Raw genomic sequence first — 11,372 nt, 5'->3', positions numbered from 1 at the left:
AACAAAGTACGATTTGCACGATTTGCACGAGATGCACGAGTGATTGGCATGGAAACGCCTTCACGCTATCGTTGATTGGTTATACTTCCACATGTGAAATAGCTGTACGCCATTCTGATTGGCTGTATAGGCCTTTTTCACATGTGAAAATAAAGCGTATAGATTTGTACAAATGAGCTTTATGGAATAAAATACTCATGTTATGTGTAATAAACAGTGAATACGTCTGGGCGAACTATCCAGTCTAGTGTCTTCGAAGACGTACTAAAGTGGATAGTTCGTCCGGACGCACTGCAGTGTGTTTTTTTCTCCCTGGCAGAAAAAAGATGTTTTAGCCTCTCAAGAGTTACCTTTCTCGAAGGCATTCACTTTGCCACTTGTAACTATTTGCCATGTGCTGAAATAATAAAAATAAGAAGTTCTCACTAAATCGTTTAAATCAGCCTGTAACTGTTTGTTCTTATTGTCAACAAAAATGATCACAAATGCATGGGCCTTGCACTGAGTTGACTGAGGCATTATTTTCCCTAAAAGTAAATAGACGGGAATTTGTAAACAAATGAAAACAATAGGGCAGCCAACAACCTGTCAATGTTGTCCATTTGAAGTCTTGCAGTTTACTATCACGGAGCTAAACTGGGAGGCTTTGTCTACAGTACATGCGAGAGGTCTTGAGTACAACTCCGTCATGCTCAACACTCAGGGTTAGACAAATCTTCCAGGGAAAGACTTAAGACTGTTGGCCCAGTCACACAACCCTTAGTTGTTGATATATAAAAGTTCAATGCAAAGTAAAGAACCCACGCACTATTCACAAAGAGTATGAAGCACAATGTCTGGCATTGAGAGGGAGACAATTTAACAGACGTTTGCTACCTTATGTGACCCTCAAAAGCTCGGTGCTTCCACAGGAACAAGAGAAACATGTCATCCATGTGCTTTAAAGCCCCGGGAAAACGGACGCAACAACTCCCAACATTGTTGGGAGTCACGGTTGGTTCTGCAGATGTTGGATAGTGAACGACAACTCCCAACAATGTAAGGACCCGCAGAACAATATGGGAACGATACCACCCATATCAATTTGTAAACTTACAAAATTCGGGTGTTAACGCGTTGCTATCTCCATGGAGACCATATGTAATTTGCACGTGGGTGGCCCCAACAATGTTGGAAGAGATGTGCAAACGGTTGCGCAACCCTTCGGTGATCACAGAACAAAAGAAATGATGGGAGTTGTTCGCTCAAAAGTTGATCAGTTTCAAACCTCGTGCAACAACTTTCAACAACCAACAATGTTGGGAGTTGTCGGCCAACAATGTTGCATCTGTTTGAACGGGGCTTTATTAGTAACAATAAGCATTTTTTGAGTCACTTACCCAGTGCATCTCAGCCTGAAATTTCACTCTCTGCAACTGAAATTTAATTCAACAAAGTTCTTCTATGATTTTCACAATAGCCGGAGATATCAGTTTCGCATAGCGTCTACATGAACTTGGCAAACGGCAGGCTGCTGTTTGTGGTAAAATTCTATTCCCCTAAAACTTCCAATCTGCTAGGGAGCTGGGTCATAAAACAACTTCAGCTGACAAATCCCCTGCAAAACTGACAATAGACCTTTTAGCAGATAAGGCGGCCATTTTGATTTCTATTATATAAAATGGCTATCATGGGATTCCAAGGGGGCAAATACATATTAATTTGCCCCCTGAGCATCCCATAATGTCTTTCGAAACAATAGAAATCAAAATGGCTACCGTATCTGCTAAAAGGTCTATTGACGTTCACGCTCTCAATCATGATATTAATCTAAGTCAGCTATTTTTTTGTGACAGTTATTTGGTATGAAATGAGATTACAAATGAGCTTGAATGGCGGTAGCAGATACAAAATTCATCAGCAAATAGATGATGAGATGTCACACAGTCCATTCATCAGTGATGACATTCAAGTCAGCATATTACATCAAACCAATTAGTTACAATATTCGGCAAGTTAGAGAAAATGACTCACTTGGCTTCTGAAGAAATTATCCTGAATCTGGAATTCTGCCATCAGGTCATCATATTGCTTTCTAAACAAGTTTAATCGATCATGTTAGCTGCTGTTTAGAACAGAGAATGATGTTAAAATCAAAACTTAACAAACGCGTATCAACATATCTTTTTTGTTTAATCCGAGAGCTCCTTTGCAAGAGTCGAACCTACAACCTTCCGATGAGTAGTTTGGATGCTCTACCACTGAAATGTAGGAGACTCGTGGCACTGATCCAGGTCGTTAAAGATATTCATTTCAATAGCGAGAATAGGACAATCACACGACTTTTGGAAGGCATATAGTTCATTTGTGGCCCGAGTAGCATCATTTGCGCCCTAGCAGAGCGAAATGGCAATAAACTATGTGTCCAACAAAAGTGATGTGATTATCATTATACTGAGATGTAGCATGAAACATGGTATGGAAAGTTGTTGCTGCAATACGATCAGCTACACAAGAGAAAAACTGAGAAAAAATGGTGTAAAAAAACTCATCTACATAAATTTGCGCCAACTCTGGCATTGAAATGGTATGCTTAGGATCTGATTGCCGACCGAGCAAAGTTGTTTTACATCTCTTCAGCCAATCCGAATCAGGGAGGAAAATGCATTTTCAGCCCGCACATTTCCCGTTTGGCCCGCAAAAAGGAGCGTTTTACAGAGGGCGGTTTGTCATTTGGCCACGTGTATTGATAATAATCCACCATTTCGAAAATTCCAGTCCCACTGAGCAGTATGGCGGGACCATTGTCAACTGAACCTACAATAGTTCATTGTAGTAGATAATAGCCCGGCTGGCAGGCGTCTCCTATAGCTCAGTGCTAGAACATCCGAACTAGAAGTCGGGAGGTCAAGGTTCGACTCTTGCAAAAGAGCAGTCGGATTTTTCCCGAGTATTCCAGAGTTACCATCGAAAAACTGGAATATCATCTCTCCATTTCATCTACCGGGGCTAACAATTTCCGTCTCAGTCATTCATTTTAATAGCCAAAAGGTGTAACAGTAGTCACTTTCATATAAAACTTTGAAACGAAACTTAAATCTTCCGAAGGTCCTGATGACGTTCTTTCATGCCGCTTGCAGCAAACCGATTTTGTTTCTCTTTCTGTTTTCTTTTTAATTTATGTTAATGACGTCGTTTATTCCGGTATTTGTGCTTGAAAAGTCATTTGCCCGATGGCAATCCGAAACACTGGTGCAGAAAATACTACTTTATCCACTTCACATTGTTAAAAATATATAAAAATAAAGATTTTACTTCCACAAACACAGAAATACATGTATATGAACCCTATAAGAACATAAAACAACTCCAAGGACAATAGAGCGGAAATGACGAATATCACGCTTGTACAAGAGATAGTGAATGAAAAAAAGATTTGGCAAGTTAAGGCGCAGTTATGAAATGTTTCGCGCAACTTGTCTCGCAATGTTTTGCTGACATTGTGGCGGGACAAGTTGCACGAAACATTTCACATTGTAGCATACCCTGTAAAGGCCAAAATCGTTTCGAGACAAAATGCAAGAGCAGTTGCCGAAAGTACAATTAAGTTCTACTTTTCGTGCAACTTGTCTCGCAACGATTTTGGCCATTGCAGGGTGTGATACACTGTGAAATGTTTCGTACAACTTGTCCCGCCACAATATCGCCAAAACATTGCGAGACAAGTTGCACGAAACATTTCACAGTGTAACAGCGCCGTTAACAAAAGTAATAAACCTGTTAAACTTAGTTTACTTTATGAAGTGGAACTCAACAAGAGCATCCGCGCATATCACGATTTTGCGAAAACGGGGGACAAAAACTTTCAGAACTGAATTAGTTATAAGTATGTTTAAGGTTCTGGCTAAACAAGGAAACATTGCTGCGGAAACATTGTCGCGGACGCAAATGTTTCCCAGTTTTGCCACTTGACAAACATTGTTGCGGACGCAAATCTTGCTTCCCGGACGCAAGAAAATGTTTTTGAATCAGGTCAAACACATATTGCGTCCCGGGCGCAAATTTTGCTTGCGAAGCAATTGTTTTCCAGTTTAGCCACCCGAGCAGCAATCCCAGGGAAACAATGTTTCCTAGTTTAGCCAGGCCCTAAGTATGGAACACTCATTTACCGTTGTCTTTTGCAGTGCAAACATTTTCTCAACTTTGCTTTAAGAACCTGCAGATTAAGAACATTACATTGGCTTATTACACACATGCTCGATTAAGGTTGGCACTATCCAATGGAAAAGGCTATCGAAGCTAATTCAGATATAAAGAGGCTTGTTCTTGATTCAGATTTAATGAATTTACCGCGTGAGCCATGGTAAAGCAAGGACAAACATTTTTCACCTCTTTTTCCTTGTCAGCCAATTCTGATGCCGTTGCAGAAAGTTTCATGTTCAGTGAAGCCAACTAAAAAAGAAGCAACATGGATAATAAACATATGTTTAAAATTGTGAATCTCCGTAAAAACGAAGGATTTCGAGCTTCTATTCCATGTATTCTTATTCCGGAATATGGTCAATCGAACGCACCGTAAGTGACTCATAGAAACTGAAGTGGATACAAAAAACATACTTCTTCTCGTAAAAATGACACCATCTCTATCCCCTCGCACAGCTTGTGTGCTATTTCGGACAGCTAAAAAAATGGAAATACGTCATAATTAATCAGAATTTAGGTTCTTCAGTTTTAACAGAATAATTAAAGTCAGATTAAGAGTATTTTTATTTGGAGACTATTTTTTCACACCGTAGGGAATCCAAATCACGTAAGATTTATAGTTCCGTCTGATTTTCAAAAACCTAACAAATCATTTCTATCCAACCCCAGAGCCAAGGACCTGTTTCTGACGTTTCTTATAGGTCTCATGCAGCTAAGCTCTAGGACTTAAAAACCTATGAAGCATAATTCCTAATAGATAGATCTTCAAACCGTCAAAGAGGCCAATTGAGAGTTTAATAACCTTAATAATTGCTCGTTTCTACTCTTGAAATTCAGTGTCCGAAACTCTTTCACCCAAAAAGGTGATTCATGAAAGCACGCAGATCTTCCGGGCCTGTTCCAAAAGCCTGGCCCTTTCAATAACCCGAGGCAAAGGAAAGGTTATAGCGAAGTTTTAAACGTAGAGAAAAACTTCCTCGAAGATGTGTAATTTTTCCAAGGTGACTTGCCATGGGGAAAGTGGAAAAATCCGACTGTGGCTTTCTGGTGATTAGTTCGGAGGTTTTATTACTGAGCCAAGGCCAAAGGAAACTAGGTCAAGAAGGGAGGTTATGAAAACAGGTTCAGGTGATGATTGGTTTGCTTTAATGTACAGAATTGAACATATGGAATGTGATGGATTCTCTCAAGCTTCATGGTGGAAATACGTGACTATAAACCCGTAAAAATCATTCATGAAAAAGGGAAGGTATTCGCTAGTGCGAACATTTCAAATTGTCTGAATGTTGTGAAAGAATTTTGAAACAGCGTTTACCAGACGAATATTCTTTACCTTTTAGCCTCAAATTTCTCTTACCTTAAGCCTCCAAAGCCGAACAACCCATTAAACACAAGTCTTAGAAGATGAAGTTTACTCCTAGGAAAATACTAGCGGCGTCTTTTTGATTACCTGTGATTTAAGAGAGGAGTTTGTATTCTTCAACACGTTTTCCTTCTCTTTGCCGGCTTCAAGATTTTCCTCTAATCCTTTCTTCTACAAAATAAACAGACGATCGGATATAAACAAATGTACGGAAAAGTCGCAAGAATAATTTTTACGTTGAAGATTATGGATGTGAAAGATATGTAATTCAACTGCGAACTAGTACTGCAGCATTTTGAGATTAAAGATGTTCGGAGTTATAAACGCTACTTTTTGCAGTAGCGAAAGGAAATGTATACAAAAGCAAAACTATTGTAAAATATTTGTGAAATGTTCGTGTCAACATCTAGAATTTGCGAACGGGACTCTGGGCGCGATGCTCAACGAGTTTGCCTTTGAATTTATAAGGTCTCTGAAGAGTCTCTTGGCCAAGACGAAACGCCGCGTCAAGTAGCAAAAGGAAAGTCTGAAAAGTTCAGAATTGAACGGAATCCGAGAACTGCTGAGATTGATTTCTACATGAATAAATTAAGACTTTTTTTCATTAAAAAATAAAATGCAAAAAATTTGTTTTAAAATCAATTCGATTTTCATCTTACTTTGACAAATTTGTGAAAATATGTGGGATAACTGAAATTTTGGGGAAAACACACGTCTGATGTAAGTTTGATTGACCTGTCGGTGAGACTTTCCTAGCGGATCTATGGGGTAAAAAAATTTGGTTCACCGTATGACCGCACGACCGTACGTATGTCCACTCCTCCATGTATGCCAATGTGACCAGTATCACGTGACCATATCGCGGGCTCAAGTTTAGAGTTCATCAAGGTCGGCTGATTTTTTTAAGTTGACCGCTGACCAGGTACTGGGTTTCAATTTGATCGCAGGCTAAATTCGTTTTTAGGCTTGGCTAAATCTATATATTAGCTGGTGATTCCCTATCTTAGTTTGAATATAAATAATATCGCGTTGTATAGAAGTAAGGTCTCTTCACTTCTTGAATAATCTTCATTGATTTTGTGTTGACGTGTAGATTGTCGACTTGATTGACATTTCATTGACGTGTAGGTGAGACTTAAACTGCTGGTTATTCACTTTATGTCGCGTTATAGAAATTAACTGTCTCACCACTTTTGCAATGATTTCCGCCTGTAAATGTTAATGTATTATTAGAAAATAGTAAATTCTGCAGTTTTCTGTACCTCTAACTTCAGGGAGGCGATTTCGATCCGCAATCCACTTTCCTTGTCTCTGCTGGTGTTGAGGTCTTCTTCCAATTCTTTTTTCTGCATGCAATTGAAAAAATTCAACTCGACTGCAGTGTACTTTTTCATTCCACTATTTCAATTTATTTTACAACCACATAACAGTACAGAACAACACCTATCCTAATTTTCCTCTCCTGAGAATACAAGCCGTAGGTAATTTTGGGTCCTTTACCTTTAACTTCAGCGCAGCGTTTGCAATATTCAATTCACTCTCTTTGTATAAACTGGCAACAAGATTATCTTCCAGTTCTTTCCTCTACAAAGAAAATATAGCACTGACATGAGCGGCAACAAAAACGAAGACTTTGAGGCTCATCCACACCAATGATCGCTCATCTTTTTTTTAAAAAAGAATCTTAGGCCCAGTCCACACGTATCAGAGTGTTTTTAAACCCGCACCTTTTTCTATCCGGATACGCCTTCCGTCCACACGTAGCCGGCGAATTCGCTAGTGAATCCGGAACTCTTTTAATACGCTCCCCAGACTGGATATTTTTTAATCCGATATGAATCCGGAACCGTGTGGACGCCAAATCCGGAAATTTTTTTTATCCGGATGACGTAACAAGATCGAACCCAGTTCCAATTCTCAAGATGGCTGCCGAGGGCTTCATGGCGCATTCTCTGTTACCTCTGTTTCCTTGAGGAGTCCTGAGTACTCTAGTGAATCCGGATACAATTGGGAATCTGGAAAAGGTAGCTGATCCAGTAGCTGATCGATTAGTGTGGACGGGCAACTTCGATTTGAATACGCTACGTGTGGATGTAAATATTTTTCAATCCGGAAAGAAAAAGTTGCGGATACAAAAATATCCGGATACGTGCGGACGTTACCCTTAGTTTCGTTACCCTGGTTGGTCTTTTCCTTCGTCTCGCGTAGCGTTTCCATGAACCTTGGAAAAAATATCCAAAGGCACCCACTAGGGTATCACTCTACACAAAACTGGCGCATTTTCAAAGTCTCCACTGCAGAAACAGTTTTTAAAAGTCCCGTTCAAGTCATTGAGTGTTTTAGGGTGTTTTAGTGTGGAAACGGATTAAAACTTATTCGTTTTCAAACAATAAACGCATTGTGGTGATAGGACTTAAACAGTGTTTCAAAGGGTATCAAAGATTAGAGTAAATGTTACTGTTCGTGTACCTCTAACTTTAGCGCAGAGTTTTCAGACTTTAATCTTTGCCCTTCTTCTCTACAGGCGTCGAGACTTTCTTCTAGTTGTTTCCTCTGTAATAAGGAAAACAACATTTGAGTGACAGTTTGTAAGTGAAACTGACGTGAAAACTGACTTAACTGATTCAAGATGATCAAATTTTGTCTTCACGTAGTCAGCTTTTGCTGAGGAACTACTCATCAAATTGTTATGTCGTAATTATATAAACATTAGAGGACAGATGCATTCAAAGATGGCGCCGATTATGTTCCTTTTGTTGCGCTAAACGATTTGCTGACCATGCAGGAGCACCAATGTTTTTCATTTCAAAGATGTTTTTTTACCAGGCGGCCTCTCAGTGCATGACCTAGTGAATGTATACACCACCAAGCTGGACTTGTTCACTGAGCTTGTAAAAGATTCGTTTCCTTTCTACTTTTCTTGCGCATCGTTAATGACCAGTTATCCCTAACCCCCTTTCGTGAAAAATGATGTGTCCCTTATAACTTTGTTTCGTTGCAACAAGGTATGAAAGAAAGGAGTGAGGTTTGCTGATTGTTATACCTCTAACTTCAGCGAGGCGTTTTCAATTCTTAACTCGTTTTCCTTTCCATTACTAGCGTCGAGATTGTCTTCCACTTCTTTTCTCTAGAAAGATTGAGAAAATACAAATGACTCCTACAGACGCGATTCATGATTCGGTCTCATTCTCATTCATTGGGGCTGAGTTGCAGAAAGCGAGGTAGATTCTATTATTCTGGCGTTGATAAATGGTTGACTCATGTTGAGTCAAATACTGTCGTTGCTTGGGACGGGAGTAATATGTGACAACTTGACCTGGAGGGGAGTAGACTGTACCTTGAGTCTATTCACTACTTGCACAAATCCCATAATACACCCCTTTTACCCCCCAAAAATCTGCATAGGCATTGTTTTCGACTTCTCCTGGGACATTTTTATGTCCCAGGAGAAATTGCAAACAATAGTTATGCAAACGTTTTGGGGGGTAATAGAGGTGTATTATGGGATTGTGCAAGTAGTGAATTCCCTTGGCTAAAAAGGCGATGCAAGTACTGTTTTGACTTCCAGCTACAGTGGCAAGCCAAAGCAATAGCAACGTTTGGCATTTTTTGCACTCCGAAAAATGGAGACGATTACTGCACACACCTACAATCGAGTAAAGGATTCCCACAATGAATTTCTATAATTCTGGCCTCAGCCTTTGTAATTTTAGTAGAAAAGTCGAATGACTCCCCTGGGGATAAAATAATTTGGAGCTATAAGCGTACCTCTGATTGCAGCAATGAGTTTTCATTCTTTAATTTATTATGCTCGTCTTTCATAGCTTTGAGATTTTCTTCCAGTTCCTTTACCTACAATCAAGAAATCTTTAGTGAACACTGCAAAAACGTAAAACACCTTAAATACGGAACCGAATTGGATTCCGTATTTGAGCTGTAAAAACGACACAATGTCTTCATTTTGTCTGCAAAACCTAAATATCAAGAAGGATAACTTATCTTTCTAACAGGAGCATAATTTTGCCTTTCAGCTCACCAACTGTTTCAACACAAGGTAAATTCCCTTACAGCATTTAATAGTTTAAGGCGCGCAAAAGAAGTATACCCAATGCGAGATTTCGTGTACTTTATATCCGAGCTACAATCTTGGACAAAATTGTTGGGAAAATTCTCCTTTGGGATTAACTATGATCACAAGTATGAAAAACAAGCCCTCTTTTTGCCCCCCACCCCCCCCCCCCGTATCTGGGCTTATCAACATTGCTTGTAGGGGGGAGGGGGATGGGTGATAGGGTGCGGTATTGAGGACGTAGTGCCTAAGGCAACCCCTGTTTTTAATATTCTCAACCCTTTTTGTCCAAGATTGTAGTTTAACTTATGAAATAAGATCAAAATTCATTCACCGTAGCCCTGCAATCAAATCTGAAGCTTAAAAGGCACTGATTTCCTCAATACTGTGCGAAATTAGCCCTGAGTTCTGTGCAAAACTGAGTCGGCAGCAATATCGGATATAATGCGGTAAGCTAATGATGCATGTATAGAGTCTTGCCACTAGACTTTTATTTTTGCACCTCAAGACTCATTTTGGTACAGAGGTAAACAGCCGCAACTGAGAAATATGTGTTGTGTGACTACGCTTGTAATATACCTTCGACTTGAGAGCTTCAGTCTCGTCACTCAATTCCTTTTCTTCTTCTGTTCTAGCCGCAAGTTCCGCTTCCAGTTCTTTCCTCTTCAATGAAGAAAACATGAGAATGTTATAAAGAGATACGAAATTGGAGTTCGACAATTATTGAAAACATATTACGTGAATATGAAATGTTGTTTAAGGTGGGCAGACAGGAGGGATCATGTTGCAGCCACAGCGTGTGCAGTGCACACTGAGGCGACATATATCAGGGACGTGTAGCGGGGACATGTAGCAGAGATAAAATGACAACATGTGCACAAACACGAAAATGTTGCCGGACATGTTTCATTAACATGTTGCAGCGACATGTCCCCTCGCGTGAACTGGTACTTTTATAACTGTGCAACACCAAATTGGGGCTGATTTTGTCCCCGCGACGTATCCCATGAAGTTCTGCTACATGTCCCCGCTACACGACCCTTACGCATGTCGCCTCAGTGTGTACTACACAACGTTTTGTCGGTGCAACATGTCGTTGCACAATGTCCTTTAGCTGGACACGAGGTTCATTTCTAAAAGCAATAGATCGTTAAAGGAGCTGTTACACTGTGCAATTTCTTATGCACCTTGTCTCGCAACGCCATGGCGAGACAAGTTAAACAACACATTGCCCAATGTAACATACCCTTCAACGGCCAAAAACGTTGCGAGACTAGTTGCAGTAAGTAGAATTGAGGTCTACTTCCCGCAACGCTTCACGCAACGTTGCAACGAATTTTTGGAATAGATACCTTTACACCCGACGCGGGTATAACACAGTAAATACAATAAAATCGAGGAGTCTATAGTTCATGTAATAATTTAGTTGTTGGATGTCTATCTTTTGTGGCGCTTTTCAAGCTTTCTTTCGTGGTCCTCATTTCTTCTTATGTTAATCCCCTGGCAAATAATAGCGTTCAATGCAATACAATACAATACTTTATTTGAAGAAGGTAACAAATTAACCTAACATGTGGCCCTCAATACTAAGTTTATACAAAAGAGTGAAATATTACAGAAAAAGCGGCATTAAGGATAAGCCCGAGCAGTGCGTTTCTACACACGAAGAAGCCGAAGAAGTGAAGTGAAGAAGTTACTGGAACAATAGAGGAGATGACTGTGCATACATCCGTTATAAAAGTCAAAGGATCCTTCAAG

The 11,372-nt window shown here is 39.9% G+C and overlaps 1 protein-coding gene and 2 long non-coding RNA genes across 3 annotated transcripts in view; all 3 read right to left on the bottom strand.

Annotated features, from left to right (window-relative positions):
* Nucleotides 1-2,024: 2,024 nt before the first annotated feature.
* Nucleotides 2,025-4,433, bottom strand: LOC137981194 (uncharacterized). The gene is made up of 3 exons (XR_011118556.1): nucleotides 4,369-4,433; nucleotides 4,149-4,195; nucleotides 2,025-2,074 (listed from the first exon to the last, which is right to left on the bottom strand). It is a non-coding gene; the product is annotated as an uncharacterized lncRNA (long non-coding RNA).
* A 184-nt stretch (nucleotides 4,434-4,617) lies between these two features.
* On the bottom strand, nucleotides 4,618-6,884 carry LOC137981076 (uncharacterized). Its single transcript, XR_011118553.1, has 3 exons — nucleotides 6,808-6,884; nucleotides 5,633-5,716; nucleotides 4,618-4,659 (listed from the first exon to the last, which is right to left on the bottom strand). It is a non-coding gene; the product is annotated as an uncharacterized lncRNA (long non-coding RNA).
* Nucleotides 6,885-6,988: 104 nt separating this feature from the next.
* Nucleotides 6,989-11,372, bottom strand: part of LOC137970782 (M protein, serotype 2.1-like) — a 7,618-nt gene continuing 3,234 nt past the window's right edge. Inside the window, exons 4-8 of the mRNA XM_068817352.1 lie at nucleotides 10,194-10,277; nucleotides 9,314-9,397; nucleotides 8,589-8,672; nucleotides 8,015-8,098; nucleotides 6,989-7,129 (exon numbers count right to left, since the gene is read on the bottom strand). Of these exons, the coding sequence (XP_068673453.1) occupies nucleotides 6,989-7,129; nucleotides 8,015-8,098; nucleotides 8,589-8,672; nucleotides 9,314-9,397; nucleotides 10,194-10,277 (477 nt within the window). The remainder of the gene's footprint in view (nucleotides 7,130-8,014; nucleotides 8,099-8,588; nucleotides 8,673-9,313; nucleotides 9,398-10,193; nucleotides 10,278-11,372) is intronic.

Source organism: Montipora foliosa, chromosome 1 (genome assembly GCF_036669935.1).
Source record: "Montipora foliosa isolate CH-2021 chromosome 1, ASM3666993v2, whole genome shotgun sequence".
Taxonomy (NCBI): Eukaryota; Metazoa; Cnidaria; class Anthozoa; order Scleractinia; family Acroporidae; genus Montipora; species Montipora foliosa.
The sequence above is the reverse complement of the archived record's forward strand: the minus strand, read 5'-3'. Positions and strand labels throughout refer to the sequence as shown.